The sequence below is a fragment of the Chrysoperla carnea genome, chromosome 3, assembly GCF_905475395.1.
Source record: "Chrysoperla carnea chromosome 3, inChrCarn1.1, whole genome shotgun sequence".
Lineage (NCBI taxonomy): Eukaryota > Metazoa > Arthropoda > Insecta > Neuroptera > Chrysopidae > Chrysoperla > Chrysoperla carnea.
This window is the reverse complement of record NC_058339.1, coordinates 23,758,270-23,779,383: the sequence shown is the minus strand read 5'-3', so window position 1 is coordinate 23,779,383 and position 21,114 is coordinate 23,758,270. Positions and strand designations below refer to the sequence as shown.

The following is a 21,114-nucleotide window of genomic DNA, read 5'->3' as shown; positions in this document are numbered from 1 at the left end:
TTTTACGTGATCCGTTTTATTTAACATTCCACCAGGTTTTAGCAAAAAGTGAGCAGTTTTTTTAATTTTCCTGAATCTGTTACAACTTTGACTGTACTAAAAAAATTTTTTATTCAAAAAAAAAAAAAAGATGATGTTCGGAAAATATTCATGTTGTACATTTAGGAAGTGCTTAATACATTATTTAAATTACTTTGAATTTTATTTTAATTTAATTTAATAATTTAAATTCGAATCAAGTCTTAAAGTTTATATTAATACAAAGTTTCATAATATTTTTGAAAATAATCTATAGAATCCCAAACATGATTGTTGGAATGTATATACTTAAGGGGACATCCATAAATTACGTAACACATTTTGAAGATTTTTTAGACTCCCCCCCCCTGGTATGTAACAGATCGTAACAAATTACCAGACCCCCCTACCCCTGAAGGATTTGTTACGTAACATAATCATTTTGTCTCAACAGAAAAAGTTCTTGAATTATTTAAATTTAAATTTATTGCACAAAACAATTGCTACATATTTAGTTTATTAATTAAAGAAGTAATATGAAAAATTAACGTTCATTTTTTTTGAGCAAAATCATCTTCCCAACTGGGTTTGAACTAGTCGGTTATCGAGTCAATTACAGGAATTTTTGAATTATCTAATTCAAGAAGTGGTGTCGTTTCTTTGTCGTCTTCCTCTATATCATCAACATCTATCCATTCCACGTCATCAAATTCATTATTATTAATCATACATAGAATCTAAAAGAATACAAAATAAAGTATTGTTAGTCTTAGTGTTTTCTGTTTGTTTGTTTTTCATTTCATCTTTATTTTTAATTTTTTTAAAGTCATTCCAAATTTTATTTGTTTCAAGTTGTGCTTGCTGCGAAGAAATTGTAGGATGAGCTTTTTTATAAGCTCTGAATAAATCTTGATAAAGAATCCCGATATTTGGTGTCATTTTTTATAAAGCAAATTAAAGTCAAATGTTGAATTATTAAGTCCAGTTGTTGATGAACATTTTTGCGTATCTCTATAGCAAGGAAAAACAAATGACTTCGCGCGTATATATAGCAGCAGTGCGGTATCATGCCAATAGCAGCGCTTCTGTACATGGCGCGAATATTTGAATTATATCTCAATAATTAAATATAATTATAAAAGTATGATTAGAAATTTTTTTTTAATTTTTTAATCCAAGCAATATAATTAAATTTTTGTTACGTAACATATGTTAGATTGACACCCCCCCTTAACGTAACAATGCATAACAAATTGAAATACCCCCCCCCCTTAAAATGTGTTACGTAATTTATGGATGTTCCCTAAGGACCTGTGTAATGTGGAATGTACTTTGTTTTTCGTAGTGTGACATAAAGTCATTGATTAATTAATATTTAAACTATAATAATATTGAGAACTTGCATGTAAAACGTACATTTTTTTTCCTAAAAATATAGCCAGGGTTTTAAAACGAATTAAATTGTAACAAGTTCTCAGTATTTTTTCATCTTAAAATTAATTCTGTAAAAACTAACCAAAAATAATTAACATTTATTCTTTACCATTTGTAAAAAAATTTTCATGTATACGTAATGTGTTTAATCTTCAAGAATATTCATTTTCTATCTACTGGTAATTAATTATTTGTGTGAACTTCTCAATAGATTAGCATATTTCATAATTTTTCAGAGTCTTATTTGATGATCAGTCTTAAATTTCATAATCCTCATTACTTTATCGGTTCCTAGAACAAAAAAGGACTCGTGCTCATGCTCCAAACATATCATATTGCTAAGATTACTTCAAACAACAATTCTAGCCTTCTATATCAATTATTTTATTATATAGATATGTATTATATAATAAAAAAATTACCAACGAGTATCTTACAATATAAGAGTAATTAGAGCTAGCTAATTCATACTGATGACGACTACATGGTAGTCTAAATACCTATTTATATAATACAAAATTGATCTAGATATTATCTTTGATAATAGTTATAATTCTAGCCTGGCCTGTTGAAGAACATAAAATTGAAGATAAATGATTTAGGGATAAGTTACTTTACCTTAAATTATTTATAGACAAAATACTTAAACATCGAACAGCTTCGGATCACGCAAAAATGTATAAAAACGCATAGTAATGCTCAATTCGTTATATCTTAATCGTAATTTTTCGAATAAACAAGAGTGAAAATTACCTTACTAGGCTAGAATTGCTTTTTAAAGTAATTCATTCTGTATTTTATGTTTTATAAAATGAAAAGTATTTTCAAAAAGACCAAAAAATTAGGAATAATTTTAAAAATTAATTAACATTTGATTCCCTGAGAATAAATTTTGATATCAATTACCAAAATCATGTATGATAGTAAATGTTACATTTTTATATAAAAAACAATTCTAATTTTCGTATGAAATTTATAGATAGTGATTTTGAGGGAGATGCACCACCTACAAGATTCCGTGCACGATCGAATTCAACAGGTTCATGGAATTATTCAAAAAATGATGATACGTTTTCGGGGGGTGTGGGGGGTCGTGTCCGGGTGACGTTGGACTGGCGCACGACCCACAACAATATGAGCGAGGAAGAAAAACAAAGGCACAAAGCCGTACGGCAAGACTCCTATTTGGCTGCTGTTCGAGGACCTTCGGTTAAATCCACAGGTATAAATCTAAATATAACTTAAATGTAAGAAGTAATTGCACGTATGTCCGAAAAGTTAATTAGAATCGATTGTTTAGTTTCAATTTTTGTACATTGATTTGTGTTTTTTCGTGCACTGAAAATTAGTTTGATTGTTTAGTATATTTTAGTTTAGTAATTTTATTGATTGATTTTTGTTTTTCTTTTAAATTAATATCTATTTTTACAGTAGTTATTGTATTGATTTGAATGTTGAATATATTATTTAGATTGTCAAAACCAAGGTACTCCTAAGGAGACTGTTCTGAATGAAACTGAAGAGATAGCATCTCCAGCGTCAAACACTAATAATTCTCCCCAATCCTCCTCACCTAATAATATTCAATCACCTAACAAATCCAATATAAAAATTACTGTTACTCCCACAACAATGAAAACAGCCGTTAGACCAACACATCTACCAATTTCTGAACCACTTGGACAATGTTTCAAAGATTCCGAAACTATACTACATATTGATGACGTAACACCAGGTTAGATATTATTGTTTAAAATCACATAGAATGTTTAGTTTAATGTTAGAATAAATAGAATTTAGCTTAATTTGTTTGTTTATATATAATTAGCAGTTAGCATGTGTTAGTTTAAGATTACTTAGCAATAATTGCATGATTATTTAATAAGGAATGTTTTAAAAAAAGTATATAATTAGTGTTTAAATTAATTTCGAAAATAAAAGACGTATATTAGCGACTTTCAAATATATTGAGAGCCCATGTGGGAAGATATCTTAAAAATAACTAATTGATCATTTTTGTGCAAGTGTGGTTTTTTGCCGTTGAGAAAACTTATACCACTTTTATGGAGGATAGAAATGTAGGAGCACAATCTCTGTGTTACGAAAATGTCCCTCAAATTGCATTAAATTAAGATGGCATATGCAGTCACACCTTCCTCTACATGAGCGCCATTCTAGCCTCTTTATTTAATGCTATTTTGTGGATACTATTTGAGTCAAAGAGCCATAAGAGATTGGGCTTATTTACCTCTACCCTTCACAACCTTATTGCGATAAAAAACTAACTCCATTTTCAAGGACAATTGACAACTTTCTACACTTTGTTGCATAATAAACTTTTAAAAATTTGAATCAATTTCCAAATAATAACCCTTAAAATAACTTTTCATAATGTTGTAAGCTTAATTTGTTTCACTTATTCCATGAATTCTGTAAATAATTTGATATATTCATTAATATTTCTTTGTCTTAAAATAATCGTTGTCGTTTACAATTGAAAATATACAAAAATGTTACTTTTTACAGATTCTCCTGATCTAACGATGCCATCTGTGATACGACGAACTAATTTAAGTGCTATAGGTAATTTTTATTTTTATTTTAAATCATTTTTTCTTTCAATCTAAAGGAGATCCAAGTACCAAGTATTTGAAAATTACCAAGTAATTAAAAAATAAAGAAACTTTTATTTGATTTCTTATTATTTAATTACTTCCTTGGCGGTGTTGCCAAGTGAAAAATTATTCTTTAAAAGTCGGATGTACCGAAGTACCATGTGATCGATGTGATACTTTTCATAAAAAATATCAAATATCTCCGTAGTTCGTTGGGAAACCCACTTTTATTAATCATTAACTAATGTTGAATTAATTTGCAAATTTTTAAATGACTCGCTATTACATGTGAATCTCCTTAAGTAATAAAACTTGGAAATTAAAAACAAAGTAAACAAAATACTCCCTTACTCAAGAAGTTAAGATTTTACTTTTGAGTATCGAAGATTTTGAAAATTGAGAAAAGTTTGAAACACTTTATAATATTGAACAATTTCATTTAGGTGATGAAGAAAGAGCCACTCGTCGGGTATCATATTTGAAGGCAACTCTTGGCGATCGTATGTTAATGGATAGTGATATTGATGTAAGCGATACTGAAGATTTACCAAGACCACAAGCATTACGAAGGTAAATATATATTTTTAACAATAATCAGTGATTATCAAAACTTAATACTAGTATCTATTTAAAATTCAAGCTCTTTTTATGTTGAAATTGTTGCATCAAAAATTATTATTGGCATATTTAGTCACTAATTATTATTAATTGTAAGTAAGTTTATAAAATAATTATGTAATAAATATAATATCATATAGTACCCATCGACGTTGGGTCCCTCCATTGTTTCCTGGTGATATTCAACAATTGCTTCGTATATTTGAACAGCATCCTAGATCTGTACATTCTAGATCAATATTAGGGTGAGGTGTTTGTTGTTTCCCATAAGCTTATTTGCTTTACATAAAGCTTTAATTATTTTCCGACTTTTTTTAGCTTATAACTATAATAATTGCTTCTTTCCCAATGTTTATTGTTGTTTTTTTTTTACACTGAAGTTTGTTGATGCTTTATATCTAGGGAATACATTTTATATTTGTTAATCCAACTTTTTAGCTAGAAGTGCGTGTGCATTAGGGTGAAAATATAAAAATAGAATGCATGTAGCTTTCATATACGTACTTTACAGACATTTTAGAGGTAAATAATTCAAATTTTCCTGAATGACTCCTTTTCTATATATCCAGAAATTCAGATTCGCAAAATTATTCCTTCATTTATATTGAATTAATTAATCAGTGACACAGAATTACTATAGTGGCCCAGTCTATGGATAGTGGTGGTATTTATTCGAAGGTTTCCACTTCAATACGTCAACTACCGGATTAAAACTAACTGAACCGAAATTTTGTCTGTTGATATTATTTACAGGAAAGTAGTAGTTATGTGATAAATTTAATTTTAAAGAAATAAATTGTTTTTAAGATCTCCATTATTGACTTGAACAAATAAAAAGAAACGGAAAAATTACACAGAAGCCGAGACTCGAACTCGAGTCCGTCACTCCTGTTCTATATGATTGATTCAAATATTCATTATAAAAAAAATCTGAGTGAAACTCCTGAAAAAAAAATATTTTTCTTGATATCGAATTCTGTACAACATGCGAACAAATATTTTCAAAATACCAAAACAATAATAATCACACTTAAAATCATGAAATAAGAAAGTAAAAACTGTTAATTATCTATTTAATTCGATTTAAATGATTTTAAAATGCTTCTAATTACACTAATAATTAACCATAATATATTAAAATTAGATGAAAAAAAAATGATTATTTGTATTTTTTTTTCTACCATAAATTTAAATGAAAACAGATGGTGTGCGTATTGAAGCGATACTTTTATTATCTATGAGCGTGTGCGATGCATAATAATTCATTGAGAAGATGATACTATATGGTGGTATGTCTTAAAACTGTGGTGGATGTACTTAAATTTTTAAATTGCTTGCATTGGTTGGATGAGCACAGTACAGAGTGTCCCAAAAGTGTGGTTACAGCGTAACAATATATGTTTTTAATACAAATTCGTTTTCTTTGAAAAAATTTTAAAATTTGTTAACATTTTTGTCCTATATTTTAATTTTTTTATACCATATTATGTAATATATCATAGTATACTAAGTTTAGTTCCAAGTTTATAAAACGCTTAAAAACATTGATGCTACGAACAAAATTTTGGTATAGGTGTTCATAAAACTACCTAATTAGTCCATTTCCGGTTGTCTGACCTTCTGCCCGTCGTTACTCATCCGTCTGTCCGTCTGCCATCACGATAACTCAAAAACGAAAAGAGATATCAAGCTGAAATTTTTTTTGAGACGTATAGTAAAAGAAAAGCTAATATTTTATTGTACTTCATAAAATTTCTATAAAGTTTGAAAAAACTCGAAGAAAATTGTTAATAATTCTTAATTTTTTTATTTTGCTTTTTCTTTTAAAAAAAAGAAACTTAAACCTTGTTTCACCATGGTTCTAGTTTTCGTCATGAGCACGATAAGCTTTAAAATGAGGGGTAAATCATAGAATTTGATAAAGGAATAAGGAATATCTCACAGAGCCACAGAAAACAGTCTAGAGAAATAATATATAAGATTGTTCAATATCTTAATATCCTGACTAGTTGTTCAGCTGTATGCATACTTTTGATACACTCTGTATATACAATTCATATAATATTAAATATAAAAGTAATGATATGATAATGATATTCGTCTTTAACCACATATACTACGTATATTATTAAGTAATTTCTTGTAACTTATGTGGATATTATTATAATTACAAATAACACCGGAAATCCATTACATTTGTATATTTACTCGAGAAATGAATTTATTATATCTAATATATATTATATTATAAATTACAACAGAATAATTTTTACGTTATTATGAATTTAATTAATTGTGTAATATGAATTTATTTTGATAATTTTAAAAATGAAAAAAAAAACCTTTTATTTTTTTATTAACGGTAAAATGCTTGTTTGTTTTTCAAAACCATTACGTTTAATGAATTATTTATCATTATTATGGGGGTATTTAAAAGTAAATAGAATTTTTTTGCAAACTTAATGACATAAAAAAGTCTAACGTTTTTAGAAAGATAAAAAGCAAAAGCAAATGTATTTTTCTGAAAACTTGTATTATTTTGAATTAAGGCGAGTAAAGGAGATTGGCAAATTGATTTTGGAGTGAGGTTTATATAAAATTCATTTCTATACACCTCCCTCGTAAAGCTGCGAGAAAAATTAACAATTTTCAAATTATCTCCCTATATCTTGTTGATATATCATCGCAACGGGTATAGTTAAAGATTTTACATTTTCCGCCTTTTTTTAACACGCGGGGAACTTAAAACTTCCGAATTAACGTTACTTCTCCCCTAACTACATTGCCCGCCCATTTCCCAAGTCAAGTTTTCTTTAAAAGCTATTATTTTACCCGGTATGAGTTGTATAAGTATTTGATCTTAGTTAATTATTATTATTTTAATGTTATATATTTGAATACATAATATTCACGTTAAATTCATTAAATTTACCTGAAAAAATTCCATTGTCAACTAATCTAATACATTACCGCTATAATAATTTGAATAGTTAAATAAAAAAGAAAATGATATAACAATTAACACATTATCGTGACTGTTAAAACTTTCTTTCTAACTAGCTTTCTAAACAATTTTATAATTTTTTAGATATCATTTCATCATCAATCGTTTGAAATTAGACGTTTCTGATGGTATTTTGTATCGAGGCTCTGAACAAGGCAACAACAAAAAAATGCATCGATTCTATAGACATTAATGAATTACAATATAGTTTATAATTATAGCTCATAAAGTTCACAAAAAGATCTCTTTGATTAATTTTTGTAATTATGACAGCTATTTTAGGTTCGCGGTTGCCTCTCAATTTTCCCTTGCTTAAATAAAACCTGAAATACTTTCCAACCATCCTCCGAGACAAAAGTAAGAAAATTAAACACCCTGATCTATACTCGTTTTTCGGTCTTGACTGGGATGCTAGAAATTTATTCAAATCTTCTTTGTTTAACTTTTGTACAATATGTATTGAATAATTTAAAATATTTTTGACTTCTTATCATTTGTAGAAGCTATGTCGGCTATAAGATGCCAAACCTCATTTTAAAACCTTTAAAAATAAGGTTAAATTATTGAATTTACAATTTTTATACACGCGACATAAACACACGACACTGGGTCAGTAAAAAATAACATTGAAAATAGCACTAGCGTGACCAACTAGGAAGGTATTATGTATATTGTTAAAAATTATGTACAATTTGACACCGAGGATAACTCTTAGGAGTTATTAACTCTTTCCTATTTCAAATTAATTATCCTTTAAAATTGATAAGATTTTAGATTGCAAATAACTTAGATGTTGTATAATTTTTTGCCTTTGACAAGAGTTTATGCTTTTTTTTATTTGATTAATTTGTTTTTGCAAATTAATTTGAAATTAATTGATAAGTACTTAAACAAAATTATATTTAAATTTTCAGTAGTTCACCTAAAAGTGGAAATTCACCATCGCCTACCGCTATCGATAAGGAAAATCATTGTCCGATTATTAAAGAAGGCTCTTTATATTGTAAAGTGACTTTACAAGATCGAAAGGTAATTCATTTATAATTATTATAAAATTATTTAAAATAAAATGTGATGAGACATTAGTTAATTTTAATAATAAAATTAATATTCGTTATGTAATTATCTTTTTTATGATTACAGCGTGCTACAGATCGTTCGTGGAAACAAGTATGGGCAGTATTAAATAAAGGATCACAGCTACTTCTTTATAATTATCGAAATCACCAGGTAAGATAATTTTTAAAATTATAATTTATGTATAATATAAATACAGTGTCTTCATAAATTTTGTGCTGTAACTAATACATAAAACTTTATTCAAAAACTGAGCTTACTCAAATAATTCTTATTTAAGATAAATAAGGACACTGGCTGGGCGGCAAGCATGCTGAACGCTTAGGCCTGACAGTGTATCACGACTACTGCAGGAGCTGTCACAGTGGTGACGAGGAGGAGACAATGTCTCATCTTCTCTGTCACTGCCCAGCTCTTGTCATGAGGAGATGGACTTACTTGAGCCAGCCTCTCTTTGACGACCTCTCCGACCTAAAGTCAGTCGACGTCAAAGCCCTCCTGCTGTTCTTAAACAGCTCCAAATGGTTCATGGAGTAATGGCCAGGGATGGGCTAACCCATTAACGGTATCGCAACGGACCCTATGATCTAAGTGTGTCCCACCCCAGGACAGCCACTCTAACCAAACCTAACCTAAGATAAATAAAAGTAAATGTTTGAGTATATGATTGATGCTCGTATATGGCGCAGTGAAATGTCATAAAAAATTTATTTTTTTTTAAATATATATTTTTATAAATTATAACTCATGTGTTGCTTTGATGCATGTGCTAAATTAGTGTATAGTTTCAATGAAATCCATTCAGTAGTTTTTAGCGTGAAAGCGTCACAAACAAACAAATAACCTTACTTTCGCATGTGTAATATATATAGGGATTTAGGGAAAGGGAGTTAGGGATTTGAAGTTACTGAGAAGTCTCAGTAAAGAGACGAAACGTCCAACTGAATCAAATCATTAAATGTAATGTACTGATTTGATATTCCTTATTCAACTTTCTGTGATTCAATTTGTTGATCTCATAACGTTTGAATTTATTTTGAAACTCTGTATATATTTGCAATAAAAAATATAACAATAGAATAAAAACAATAATAAATTTAAAATAAAAAGAGACCATAATTATAAATAAGTATAATAACATGAAAATGAAAGTTAATTTAAAGTTAAGCATCTATATACGTATACGTATGTATAAGTATTATTAACATTAACTACGTTCATACACTAATTAGGGCAGTGTTATGCACACTTTCTTATTTTATTCACGCTTATGTGAATCTATATGTTTATTATTGATGTATCTTTACTGATTATTCTATTATTGTTACGCTTGATGCGTTCATAAACTATAAAGGTGTGCATGCAATAATATTACAAACTTTTGATAACTGTTAGAAATAAAATTATTTGAAATATTCAACTTCTTACCATCACATCATTATTATGATTAGCATTAGCATTAACATTCATCTTCTTCTTCTTCTAGTGCTAGTCTAGTGGTGTGAGTGTCTTCTTCGTGAATGTTTTTGTTTGTGTTTTGGTGTTTAATAATGCTCATCAAAAGATTATGTGAATTTTGTGTGATTTTATTTTAGTGTTTAATTTTTTTTTGCAATTTTGTTTGTTTGTTGATTTTTGAAATATATTTTATTTTTTTAATTTTTTTTTTAAATTATGTTATGATTGAGATTCCGTTAAGTTTATTGTATATTAATATGCGAAATAAAAGTTCACATTTGGGTTCGTTATCATGCATACCATTACATTTTTCTTCATATACATTTTTTGGACGTAAATTAAGACGATGGAATTCGACGGGCTCGTGGGTAAGAATTTTTTTATAAAAACTTTGTCCTATTATTACAAAACGACAAATTAATTATTAGTACAGGCACATATTTCAAAACTAGACGATTGGCGATTACAACTCGTCCAACTTTTTGAATCGTTATATCTCAGAAACGGTGGCGCTTAGGAAAAAAGTGTATTGAGACATGTTTTATATTTAATTAGCTGATCTACAATTTTCATCTGAGCTAATTTTATGATAAAACTTATCGTTTCGGTGAAAATCGCGAAAAAAACGTTCCACACTCTTTCGTCCACATCTCGAATCGATGAGGACTTTTTAGATTTCATTTATGATGGTGTTTTGATGAATCCTATCAAATTTCAGCCGGGTGCGAATTTTAAACCTTGAAATGTTTAAATTGATCGGGTACAATTGATAGTTTCTAAATAGTCCCTAATCGATTTTTAATGATTACTTATATTTTTGGAAAAACACCGGCTTCATTTGATATCCAGTTTAGTGCTTAGCAACTATAAAAAACAAAAAAGCTATTACAAAAAATATGTTTGGGGACTTTGACTTAACATCAACCGCTTTAAATATTGTATCTAACATTGATTATTTTATTTAAGTAACTAACGCTTAATTTAACCCCTCTTCCGGATGTAGAGGCTATGTAATGCTTTAGATAATCGTAAATTCGGCAATTTTAAAATATAAAAAATTATCGAATTAAAGTCTTTGATTTGTCAATATCACATGTTTAAATATATAAATATTAAAAATATTATATCTTTTTATATTATATAAACTTGAATTTTGAATTAAAGATTTTTTATGAATTAAAGATTTAACCTTTGAATTATGAATGAATATTTAAAAATCACTCTTTATGCAGCTGTTACATGGAATTGCATGCATGTTTTATAATGAAATTCAAATACAATTAAAAATAAATTGCACAAATAATATTTTAGAATTCTTTAAATATTTTGTTCAAAATTTCCTTTTCAAATAAATTAAGAAATTCATAACTATATAAATTTAAAATAATTTGTACATCATATACTCTTTCTCTTACTAGCATGTAAGAAGTAAATAATAGTTAAAATCAAGTAAGGTATTTGAATGTTGTAATATTTAGTGTAATTCTTTTCGTTTCAATCATAGTTTCAGTAGGTACACTAAATTACTTAATGGTATTTCCAAAGACATAAGAGATGGAAAAATTTGAATTTCTGTTTTAGAAATTTTTAAATGCCCTCACTGAATTTGTACTTTTATTAATTAATTTTAAGTAATAAAAAAGACATTAATTACTAAAATAATGATTTAGTTGAAATGTCCAGTCAATAAAGTTACGGAAGAAAAATATTTGAACCAAATTTAAATTTCATGAATGTTCCCTATTAATAACCATATATTGAAGTCGTAACAAAGGAAAAAAAAAACCATTAAAAAGTTGCTCCCCGCCCGTTTTATGAGGGGGAGACACTGGCATTAGGTCGAACAAATAGTTAGAATTTTGTCTTTGCTTCCTAAAAACGGATATTCTAACCAGTGTTTTATATAAATTATATTTTTAGGGTAATGGTAGGAAAATAAAATGTGAAAGATCTGTAACTTTTTAATTACTGTATTGATTTTAATAATTATTTAAATAATAAGTCATTATTATTTTCCTTTATACTTCAAATTGTAATAAATAAAATAATAATTTTAGAACATGCAAATTCACTACAATATTAAATTTTATATCTTCATTTAATTACAAAAGTATTATTATTATCTATTAGAACGCCACTGTTTTTGTATATTATTTATATAATTACAATATATGAAACAAACAATATGATGATTACATAGTATAAAATCGCATTAATTACTTAATTAATTAAATTGCAAAAATCATTTAGGATACAAATGATTTATTATTACATCAACATAATATTAAAATCATTTAAAAACAATTCTTAATTAGTTTTAATTGTTAAATAAAAAGAATACTTAAGTGAAAGTCAATTAAATTAATTAATATTTATTATTCATGAGAATATAAGGTTTTTGTTTGTTTGTTTGTTTTTATACGAATTGTATAAATGTTTTAAATGAAAGTTTTATTATTACGATTGTAACTTCAAAATAGTATAAATTCTCGTTCAAAACTAGTTAATAAGGATTAACCCTAAGGGGAGTAGTTTAAGAGCCTAGGGCTTCTAATATTCTTAAACTTTTAGAGGTCAAGAAATAATCTTAGAATAAACCATATCGATAACAAGGTTACCGATACCGAAAAATTGGTTGCTATGCACCTCTAGAGCACTATCTCCAAATATGAACTCTTTATATTATTAGGACCCTGCACCCATCTGATTGATAAAAATATATAATAAAAATTAAAAGTTTAAGAAGTTTGGAAACTAAACCTTTTTTTCTTTAATTTTAGAGTCCAATGGGACTAGCCGATATGAATGCAGATTTAATTACACCTTCGTTAGATGTACGTTATAGTGTAGTTGAAGTAGCTGATGATTATACGAAACGAAAAAATGTGCTACGAGTTTCAAGTGTGGCAGGTGCTGAAATTCTTTTACAAGCCGATAATACATCGGAAATGTTACATTGGGTGCGAGCATTACAACAACAAGCTACAAATGAAACTGAAGAAGAGGCTACGATAGCTAGTAAACAGCAAGCTGTACCACAACAGGTACCTGCTGGTACTAGTGTTCAAGTGCAAGGTGCTACAAGATTGTCTCCGTTACCCGGTCATAAATCAATAAGAAAATTAACTTCATTTCGTAATCGCTCACCAACTGGGCAATCGCCAGTGAATAAAACACGTAAATCATCGCAGGCTGTTGAAAATTTACCATCACCAAAATCAAAAACATGGGGTCGTGTTGTTAAACAATTCCGAAAAATTCATCATAGTGCTGGATCTCCGAGTTCGCCAACAGGACCGGAGGGTGCTACCATTGGTATTCCAATTGAACTATGTCCACCTTCAATGTTTTCCGAATTTGTGCCACTTATTGTTGAAATTTGTACACGAATTGTTGAAGAACGTGGTCTGGATGTTATTGGAATTTATCGAGTTCCTGGAAATACAGCAGCTATTACTTTATTAACAGATGAAGTCAATAAAGGATTTACAAGTTCGACTTTACAGGTAAAATTTAATTGTATTCGAAATTTTTTTGCTTTTTTTAAAACATGCTGAAGCACAGGCAGGCAAACTTATTATTACGCTTAACATCAAAAATTAATTTTTTATTAAATAATATGTATTTTTTTAGGATCCAAGATGGAATGATGTGAATGTAGTATCAAGTTTATTAAAATCATTTTTCCGACGTCTTCCTGATTCATTATTTACAACATCATTATATCCAAAATTTATTGAAGCTGATAAAATTGATAACAATAATCGTAGATTACTTATGATTAGGAAATTATTAAATGATTTACCTGATCATCATTACGAAACATTAAAATATTTAATGTTACATTTAAAACGAATTGTTGAACACTCCGAAGTTAATAAAATGGAAGCCAGAAATTTAGCAATTGTATTTGGCCCAACTTTAGTACGTGCTGGTGATGATAATATGGTAACAATGGTTACTGATATGCAACATCAGTGTCGAATTATTGAATCTTTACTATGCCATGTAAGTATTCACTTGCTTGACTTTCATTTTCAATTAGTTGCCACCTCGATTTGATCAGGAGACTCCTAGAATCGTATCGTTTCTCCCGATTCCAGATTTAATATTTAACTTACTCTGTCATGAAGTCCTTGTAATGCAGCTTTAATTGTCCAGCGTACTTGTGTTTTAATTGATAAAAGTTCTCAATCGTTTTTGAGTTTTGAGGTTTGTTTTTATGTAATTAATATAAATTAATAGCAATATGTAATTAATATAAATTAATAGCCGTGAGCAAAATTTTTCACAAAAAGAAAATATTCATTTGTCGTTATATTTTAAATAAAATGAATGTAAATCTGTAAATTACGCTTATAATGGAATAATTTCGTTTGTTTTAGGTTGATTGGTTCTTCTGTGAAGATGATGCAGATAATTTTAGTCTTCCGCCATTAAACGATAAAAGTTCTTTGGATACCGAAAGTACTACATCTGTAGCAAACCATAATTTGTTATTAAATAATATTGATAAAATAGAAGGTACAATTGAGAAATATACGCTTAGATTAATAAAATAAATATGCAATCGCTCATTACTAACCAACTATATTTTTCAGGTATGAAATCCTCCTCAACGGGAAAAGAAGTGGCAAAAGTAATAAAGTCAACGATAATATCAGCTGCTCATCGTAAAATTCAAAGAGGAAATAAATTACCATCTCAATCTAGAAATCACTCGAAAATAAATTATCTGGAAGATGCGAAGAATGAAAATGATCATGATTCTACAAATGGCGAAGTAAGTTTCTTTCACGATTTCCAAATTTATTTAAGACAACTGCTTTGATAAACTTTTTAGGTATTGATTGGATATAAAGTATTTTCTATAAAACGCGTCGAAAGTTATGTGCTCTTATAATGGCACTTTTTTCCCAACTGGGCAGTGGCATAATATGAGCTTCACGAGAAGTGCTTCCTTTCAATTCGCTATTACCTTTGATCTAGGCGTTTTCGATTGTTACATTATTGATTATTTCCGAGTTATAGAGTATGACATTTCATACTGGTTTATCATTTTTATATATTAACCTCGATGAGATTTTTATTTCTGATCTGCCAATTTTATGACTTAAATATAAATCACTATTCAAAGCCCAGCGTTTCTAAACAAATTTTATACTGTGTACCAAAATGTAATTAATCTATTAAATAATTTATGAAACTTGTTTAACCTTTTTCGAACTCTTTCTTTTATTATATTTACTAGAAACTAAACTAGGATATTTATAAGAGATTTAAATTTTTATAAAATGGAATTAAAAATCGATATTTAATTATAATTTAATTTATACAAAATTTTTATTCAGATTGTCGATAATGAATCAATACAACAGAATGAGATAGAACATCACGATGCAATCCCAACAACAGTTATTGATTTCGAAAGAAAATCACCAAACAATTCAACATCGTCTATAACATCATCATCCTCATCATCAAAATATCGGCCAATTGTAAACATTACAAATGGAACAATTCGTAGTTATGCCGGTCTGTCGGCAACTACACAAGAACGTATCAGGAAATTCGAACAAGAAACACGTGCAATGTTAGCAAAACGACGTTTGGAAGAAGATAAACGACGAAATGAAATGGAATGGGCAAACGATTCGAAATTAAGTTTATCGAACGAACAGTTACCAACCAGTAACAAAACGGATACCTCGCCTTACACAAAAACTGAAAATATGGCATCGAATAAATATTTACCAATCAGTAAGAATGCTAGTACTTCAAATGTTTTAAATAATACACATTATTTGAACAAGCATGATGATAGCAACACGTATAAAATTTGTGCTGATGGTAATACATATTTACGATATGGTGCCAATGATATAGATCCCAGATCTAGATGTAGTTTGCCAATTGGCCAAGGAAGTGCGGAACAAGTATCAAATCGCAGTGTATTAAGACGTGGCAGTTCTGTAGAAAATGTTAATTTTAATGAATTAATGCAAGATCGAAATGTAAATTCATCGAACAATGGAACATTAAAACGTCTTAAAACAGGAAGAGAATCATCGGTACGTATTTTTTTTCTTCGTTGTAATATTTTAATTTTTAAGCTCCCAGAAAACATTATAACTTAACAAACAAATCCCAATACTGTCCGAGTATTGAAGTTGGTTGAATATAAATGCTAATTTTAATTTGTGTTTATTTTTTTATAGCAGGTAACGTCTAGTATAAGCGGTGGTAGTTACAATGTTCCATTGCAACAACGATGTGGTTCCTTGGATTCATTAGATCGTATGCACAATGATTTACGCCGTAGTACAGATTTATCAGATGATGGTAAGTTTATTGTTCAAATAATTATAATAATTGTTAATATTTTGAATATAATTCAAAATGTCAGTTATCCTCTTTGTTTATGACATTTTGAATATGTTTTTACTTTTAAGAAAATTATTAGGATTTTTCGAATGTATATATATAATGTGATAAATGATATAATGTAATAGGCACTAAGGCCCCGATTCGAGTGCATAACGCAATGGCACAACTGTACAGTCCACGTCATGTTCGCGCATATAATCACAGGTCACATTCACATACCAACTTTTGAGAGGTACTACTCAAAAAACTGCTGGCTGAATTATTCACACATCAATTGACAAAAAAATGAACTAATTGCACAATTAAAATATCATTATTATTTTACAATGCTTTGATTTGTGTGTCATGTTTTGATTTTGTTTTAATTTTAAAATTAGTTATTCGGAGAATTCATATTAATGTTATATAAATCAGATAATTATCTAAATGTTACATAAATTCAGATGAATATAATCGATTGTACAATAATTGAATTTTAATAAGATCTATTTTTGATTATGGGTGGAAATTATAATACAAGAAAAGTGTATGAATGATTAACTATGATAGCTTGCATATCTGTAATATTTAACTCTTAAATCTTAACAGTCGATCATATTTTAAAAAGACTCCCAATTGAATAACAGAGTAAGGACATGTTGCTTGAATTTATCATCTTTGAAACTAACTTGACTATCGTGGCCCAAGATGTAGGGTAATGATAATTCAAAGAGCTTGGGGGGCTTAAATTTGATAAAAAAAACAGACAACTTATCTTTTTGGGGGGTAAGAGGTAAGATCGACTTAACATATCATTTTGTATAATAACGGAGAACAGATCGAAAAGCCTTTGTCTGAAAATCTGACCATTTGTTCTTCACTTTTCTATCCGTGCAGTGAGAATTCTTCACCTGAAGTGATTTTAAAAAATTAGCCTTCATCCCAAATGAATTCTTTATTTCTTAACCAATTAACAACACCCAAAGCTTATCCACTTTTTTATGCGGGTTCCCAAGTAAGAATGTTACTTGGGTAATTTATAAAACAACATTAAATTATATTAATGAACTTTTATAGGTATTAATCCTAAACATTGGGCCTTAAATAATAGTTACATAATTTGATTTTGTATAAAAGTTTATAAAAACTATTTTCTCTTAATAACTATTTTGAAATCATAATATAACAACATATTATTCATTCATAAGTTTGACCCGAGTATGCACATAATTTTTTGTTTTTTTTTATCACTGTTTTCAGCAAGCGGCATGTTATGTGTAATATATTAAACTGTGAACAAAATTGGATTGACCAGTTGTTCGTAACTAGTTTGTTTTTAATGATTTTATTTGAGTATATTTTTATTTTTCTCAAAGAAAAGAAGCTTTCTGTTTGAACTTTTTTTGTTTTGTGCTAATGTTTTACAATTCTAGTGGATTATGTGAACAATCTTTATTAGGAGGATTTGTATGCTGATATTGAAGCCATTTGTGTTATCATTTTTATAAGACAATTCAACAAACAAAAAATGTTCATCACTCAAAACATTTTTTTGTGGCATTTTTAAGTTATAAAGACAAAAATATGTTTTTATTGGTGAATAGTTTTACTAGCTTAATAACTTAACATTTTGCTTATAAAAATGAAATATGAAATCTTATTTAGTCAGTACAAGTTCTCAAATACTTAAAAATATGAAATACTAAATAAAATTTTAAATATATTTTCAGGTTCTGATCTTTTAACCAGTTTAACAACAACATTTGATAAAAAATTACGCAGTTTATTGAATACTTCATCATCCCCGCTTGTGGTTGATGAAAATATCCCATATTTTGATGAATCACCAGATAAATTATATCCATCCGATGAAAATATACCAATGAAAACATTTACCTTAGCCGAACCACCGTTTAAATTATTCCGAAACCCAAGTTTACATAAAAATGCTGTTGAAAAACTAGAAAAGCAAGATTCGACACAATCCATATCACCGAAATTACAAAAAGAAGTAGTTGAAAAAGAAAAAGATGAAGATTCAAAAGAAGGAATTAGCGCTGATAATGAGTCAATGCCGGATAATGATCGATTTGTACAAAATCAAATTTTGGCAAATAAAATCGAAAAAGAATTTGAACCATCAAAAATCAAATTAAAACGATCGGAATCTTTAAATAAAGCTGATATGAAAGTAAAAGTATCAACTGCAAATGGTAAATTAAAACGTTCAGAAAGTTTAAATCGATCATCTGATAAAAACGAGAAATTACATCGAGTTGACAGCTTAACAAAAAATGAAAAAACTGAATGTAATATAAGTAAAAAACGTGAACTTGGTAGTTCGAATCATCGTAAATCATTTTCAACGAAATTAAAACGTAAAAATGGTATGCCAGAACGATCAATAAAACGTAGACATACTGTTGGTGGTACAAAAGATTTTGATAAAGTACATTGGTTAGATAATCGACTTCATAATCAAACAAATTGCGATCAATCAACACATAAAGATGAATTCAATAATCAATATTGTTGTAAAGAAAAACCATTACGAACAAGTTCACCGGATTTAACAAGACGTGATAGATTTTTGTTAGAAGTGAATTTATTAGGACCAGAAGGTATGATTGTTGCATTACGTAAACATCTTGTTGGTCCTAGACCACATAGTTTGCCTGAAACTAGAGTGTACAAAGTGCCTCTTGAATCACATGTATAACGAATATATATTTATTCAAAAGTGAGGAATCTAAACCAAAGATTAATAATTATTACGAATAGTAATTTAAAAAAATGACTATAATTAATATATGGCTCCTAATTTTGATAGAAATTTTTTACTAAAATAATACCAAAATTTATTTTAGTTATTTCTTATAAAATTACAACTAATCATCATAATCAAACAATATTTTAATAAAAGTACTGCCATGCAATGATATTTAGGAAAATAGATTTTTTTGCTTAAAAAATGTAATATTTAGAACATGTTTGACGTAAGCTGGCGCGGGATGTTTTATAATAAAAATTGCAAGCAGAGAGTTACTCATATGATCGTATCTGGATACTACCCGCTTTTAAGCCATATTTTTTCTGAAATCCTAGTGTATTTGTATAAAATTTAACTTATTGATATCAAGTTATGTTTAATGGATATGACGGGCGAAATTTACATATCAATAAAATGCCGTCTTTAATATCAAAATATCCTTTGTACAAGATAGGGGCGGAATGAAAAGTCGATTGTGTACAAGAACGCTTGAAAGACTAGCGAGGAAGCTGATTTAGAATTCATATAAAGTAAGTGATAGTCAAATAATATAATTAAAACAAGTTGTCTTATAATATATGTTCCAAGTTCAACTAATATTTTAATGACTATATACGCCTTGTGTTTTAAATGATACGAATTAAATGATATATTTATGTCTAAATCAGTGCTCCAAGAAGGCCGCTTAAGAGTTTTTATACATTGAAATAAATTTTATTTACAATAAGAAGTCAATCTGGCAATATTTATATTTAACTATTTTAAATACATTGACAAGGTTTTTTTGAACTGAAAATTTTAATATTTTTAAACCCAGCTCGTAATTCAGGGGATCAAATTTGATATTGAAATATTAATTCATTTTTAACATGTAGAATTTATGTTTTTAACCTGGGTTTGGAGTTTTGCGGCTTGAAATTTGCTTGGGTTGCAAACAAAAGTAAGTAAACTATCGCTGGCTTATCACTATTTTCTCTATAGGGTTTTTTAAGAAAATTATTCATATTAAATACTTAGTATCCTTCTTATCTTAAATAAAATCTGTTTCGTGCCTGTGTGAAAATTACAGATGTTTTTTAAATAATTATTCAATATTTTAAGCCATATTTAATGACAATATGATCATTCAAACCTTAAAACAACTTGATATTCGGTAATGTTTAAAATTTTTGGAATTTTATTTAAATCTGGCTTTAGTTTTAACTCAGTGATCATTTTAAGCTTATTTTTATCACAGAGCAGTGGGGGGAAATACTTCATATTATTTAAATATCTGAACAGTATTGCCAATTCAGTAGTTTTACTACTAAAACTACTAGTTTAACTCTTCTTTTAACAAGCAAGTTTTTTTAGAGGGCAACTTATTTAATATTTTAATATCGTTTATGCTCATTATTTAAAGTTTTATGATAAACATCGAAAAATATTCTAGTAACACTGTTATGTAGTAGTCTTTTAGTGATTTCTAACGTCTGTTTAGTGGGCTTGAGAATTGAAAGTTGGCAACATTGACTTTGAATTATCGAGCGAAGCGACTGGGTATAAACTAGTTTTATATAACAATTTTTTAAGTATCATTGCAGGGCTAATTTGCCAAAATTTTATCAAAAAAATAAAAACTGAAATAGTCTGAATATTACATATCCATCCTATTTTAATCTATAAACAAAATCCAACGAGTATATTATCTAATACCTAACCTTGAAAAATAAAAGTAACTAAAACCTGAATAATGATGTCCCCAATTCGTAAAT

At 28.2% G+C, this 21,114-nt stretch overlaps 1 protein-coding gene across 6 annotated transcripts in view; it reads left to right on the top strand.

Annotated features, from left to right (window-relative positions):
• LOC123296735 (rho GTPase-activating protein 23) overlaps window positions 1–19,402 on the top strand; it is a 216,762-nt gene extending 197,360 nt beyond the window's left edge. For 3 of the 6 annotated variants that reach the window (XM_044878345.1, XM_044878347.1, XM_044878344.1), the window contains 14 exons: window positions 2,432–2,674; window positions 2,924–3,187; window positions 3,979–4,035; window positions 4,511–4,637; window positions 4,826–4,930; window positions 8,604–8,718; window positions 8,833–8,919; window positions 13,005–13,730; window positions 13,858–14,232; window positions 14,610–14,748; window positions 14,826–15,007; window positions 15,576–16,295; window positions 16,443–16,566; window positions 18,321–19,402. In XM_044878345.1, coding sequence (XP_044734280.1) covers window positions 2,432–2,674; window positions 2,924–3,187; window positions 3,979–4,035; window positions 4,511–4,637; window positions 4,826–4,930; window positions 8,604–8,718; window positions 8,833–8,919; window positions 13,005–13,730; window positions 13,858–14,232; window positions 14,610–14,748; window positions 14,826–15,007; window positions 15,576–16,295; window positions 16,443–16,566; window positions 18,321–19,309 — 4,253 coding nt within the window. In that variant the 3' untranslated portion in view covers window positions 19,310–19,402. Of the gene's footprint in view, window positions 1–2,431; window positions 2,675–2,923; window positions 3,188–3,978; window positions 4,036–4,510; window positions 4,638–4,825; window positions 4,931–8,603; window positions 8,719–8,832; window positions 8,920–13,004; window positions 13,731–13,857; window positions 14,233–14,609; window positions 14,749–14,825; window positions 15,008–15,575; window positions 16,296–16,442; window positions 16,567–16,736; window positions 16,844–18,320 lie in introns of all 6 variants that reach the window. The other 3 variants (XM_044878349.1, XM_044878348.1, XM_044878346.1) reach the window with 3 other exon arrangements.
• Window positions 19,403–21,114: the final 1,712 nt, after the last annotated feature.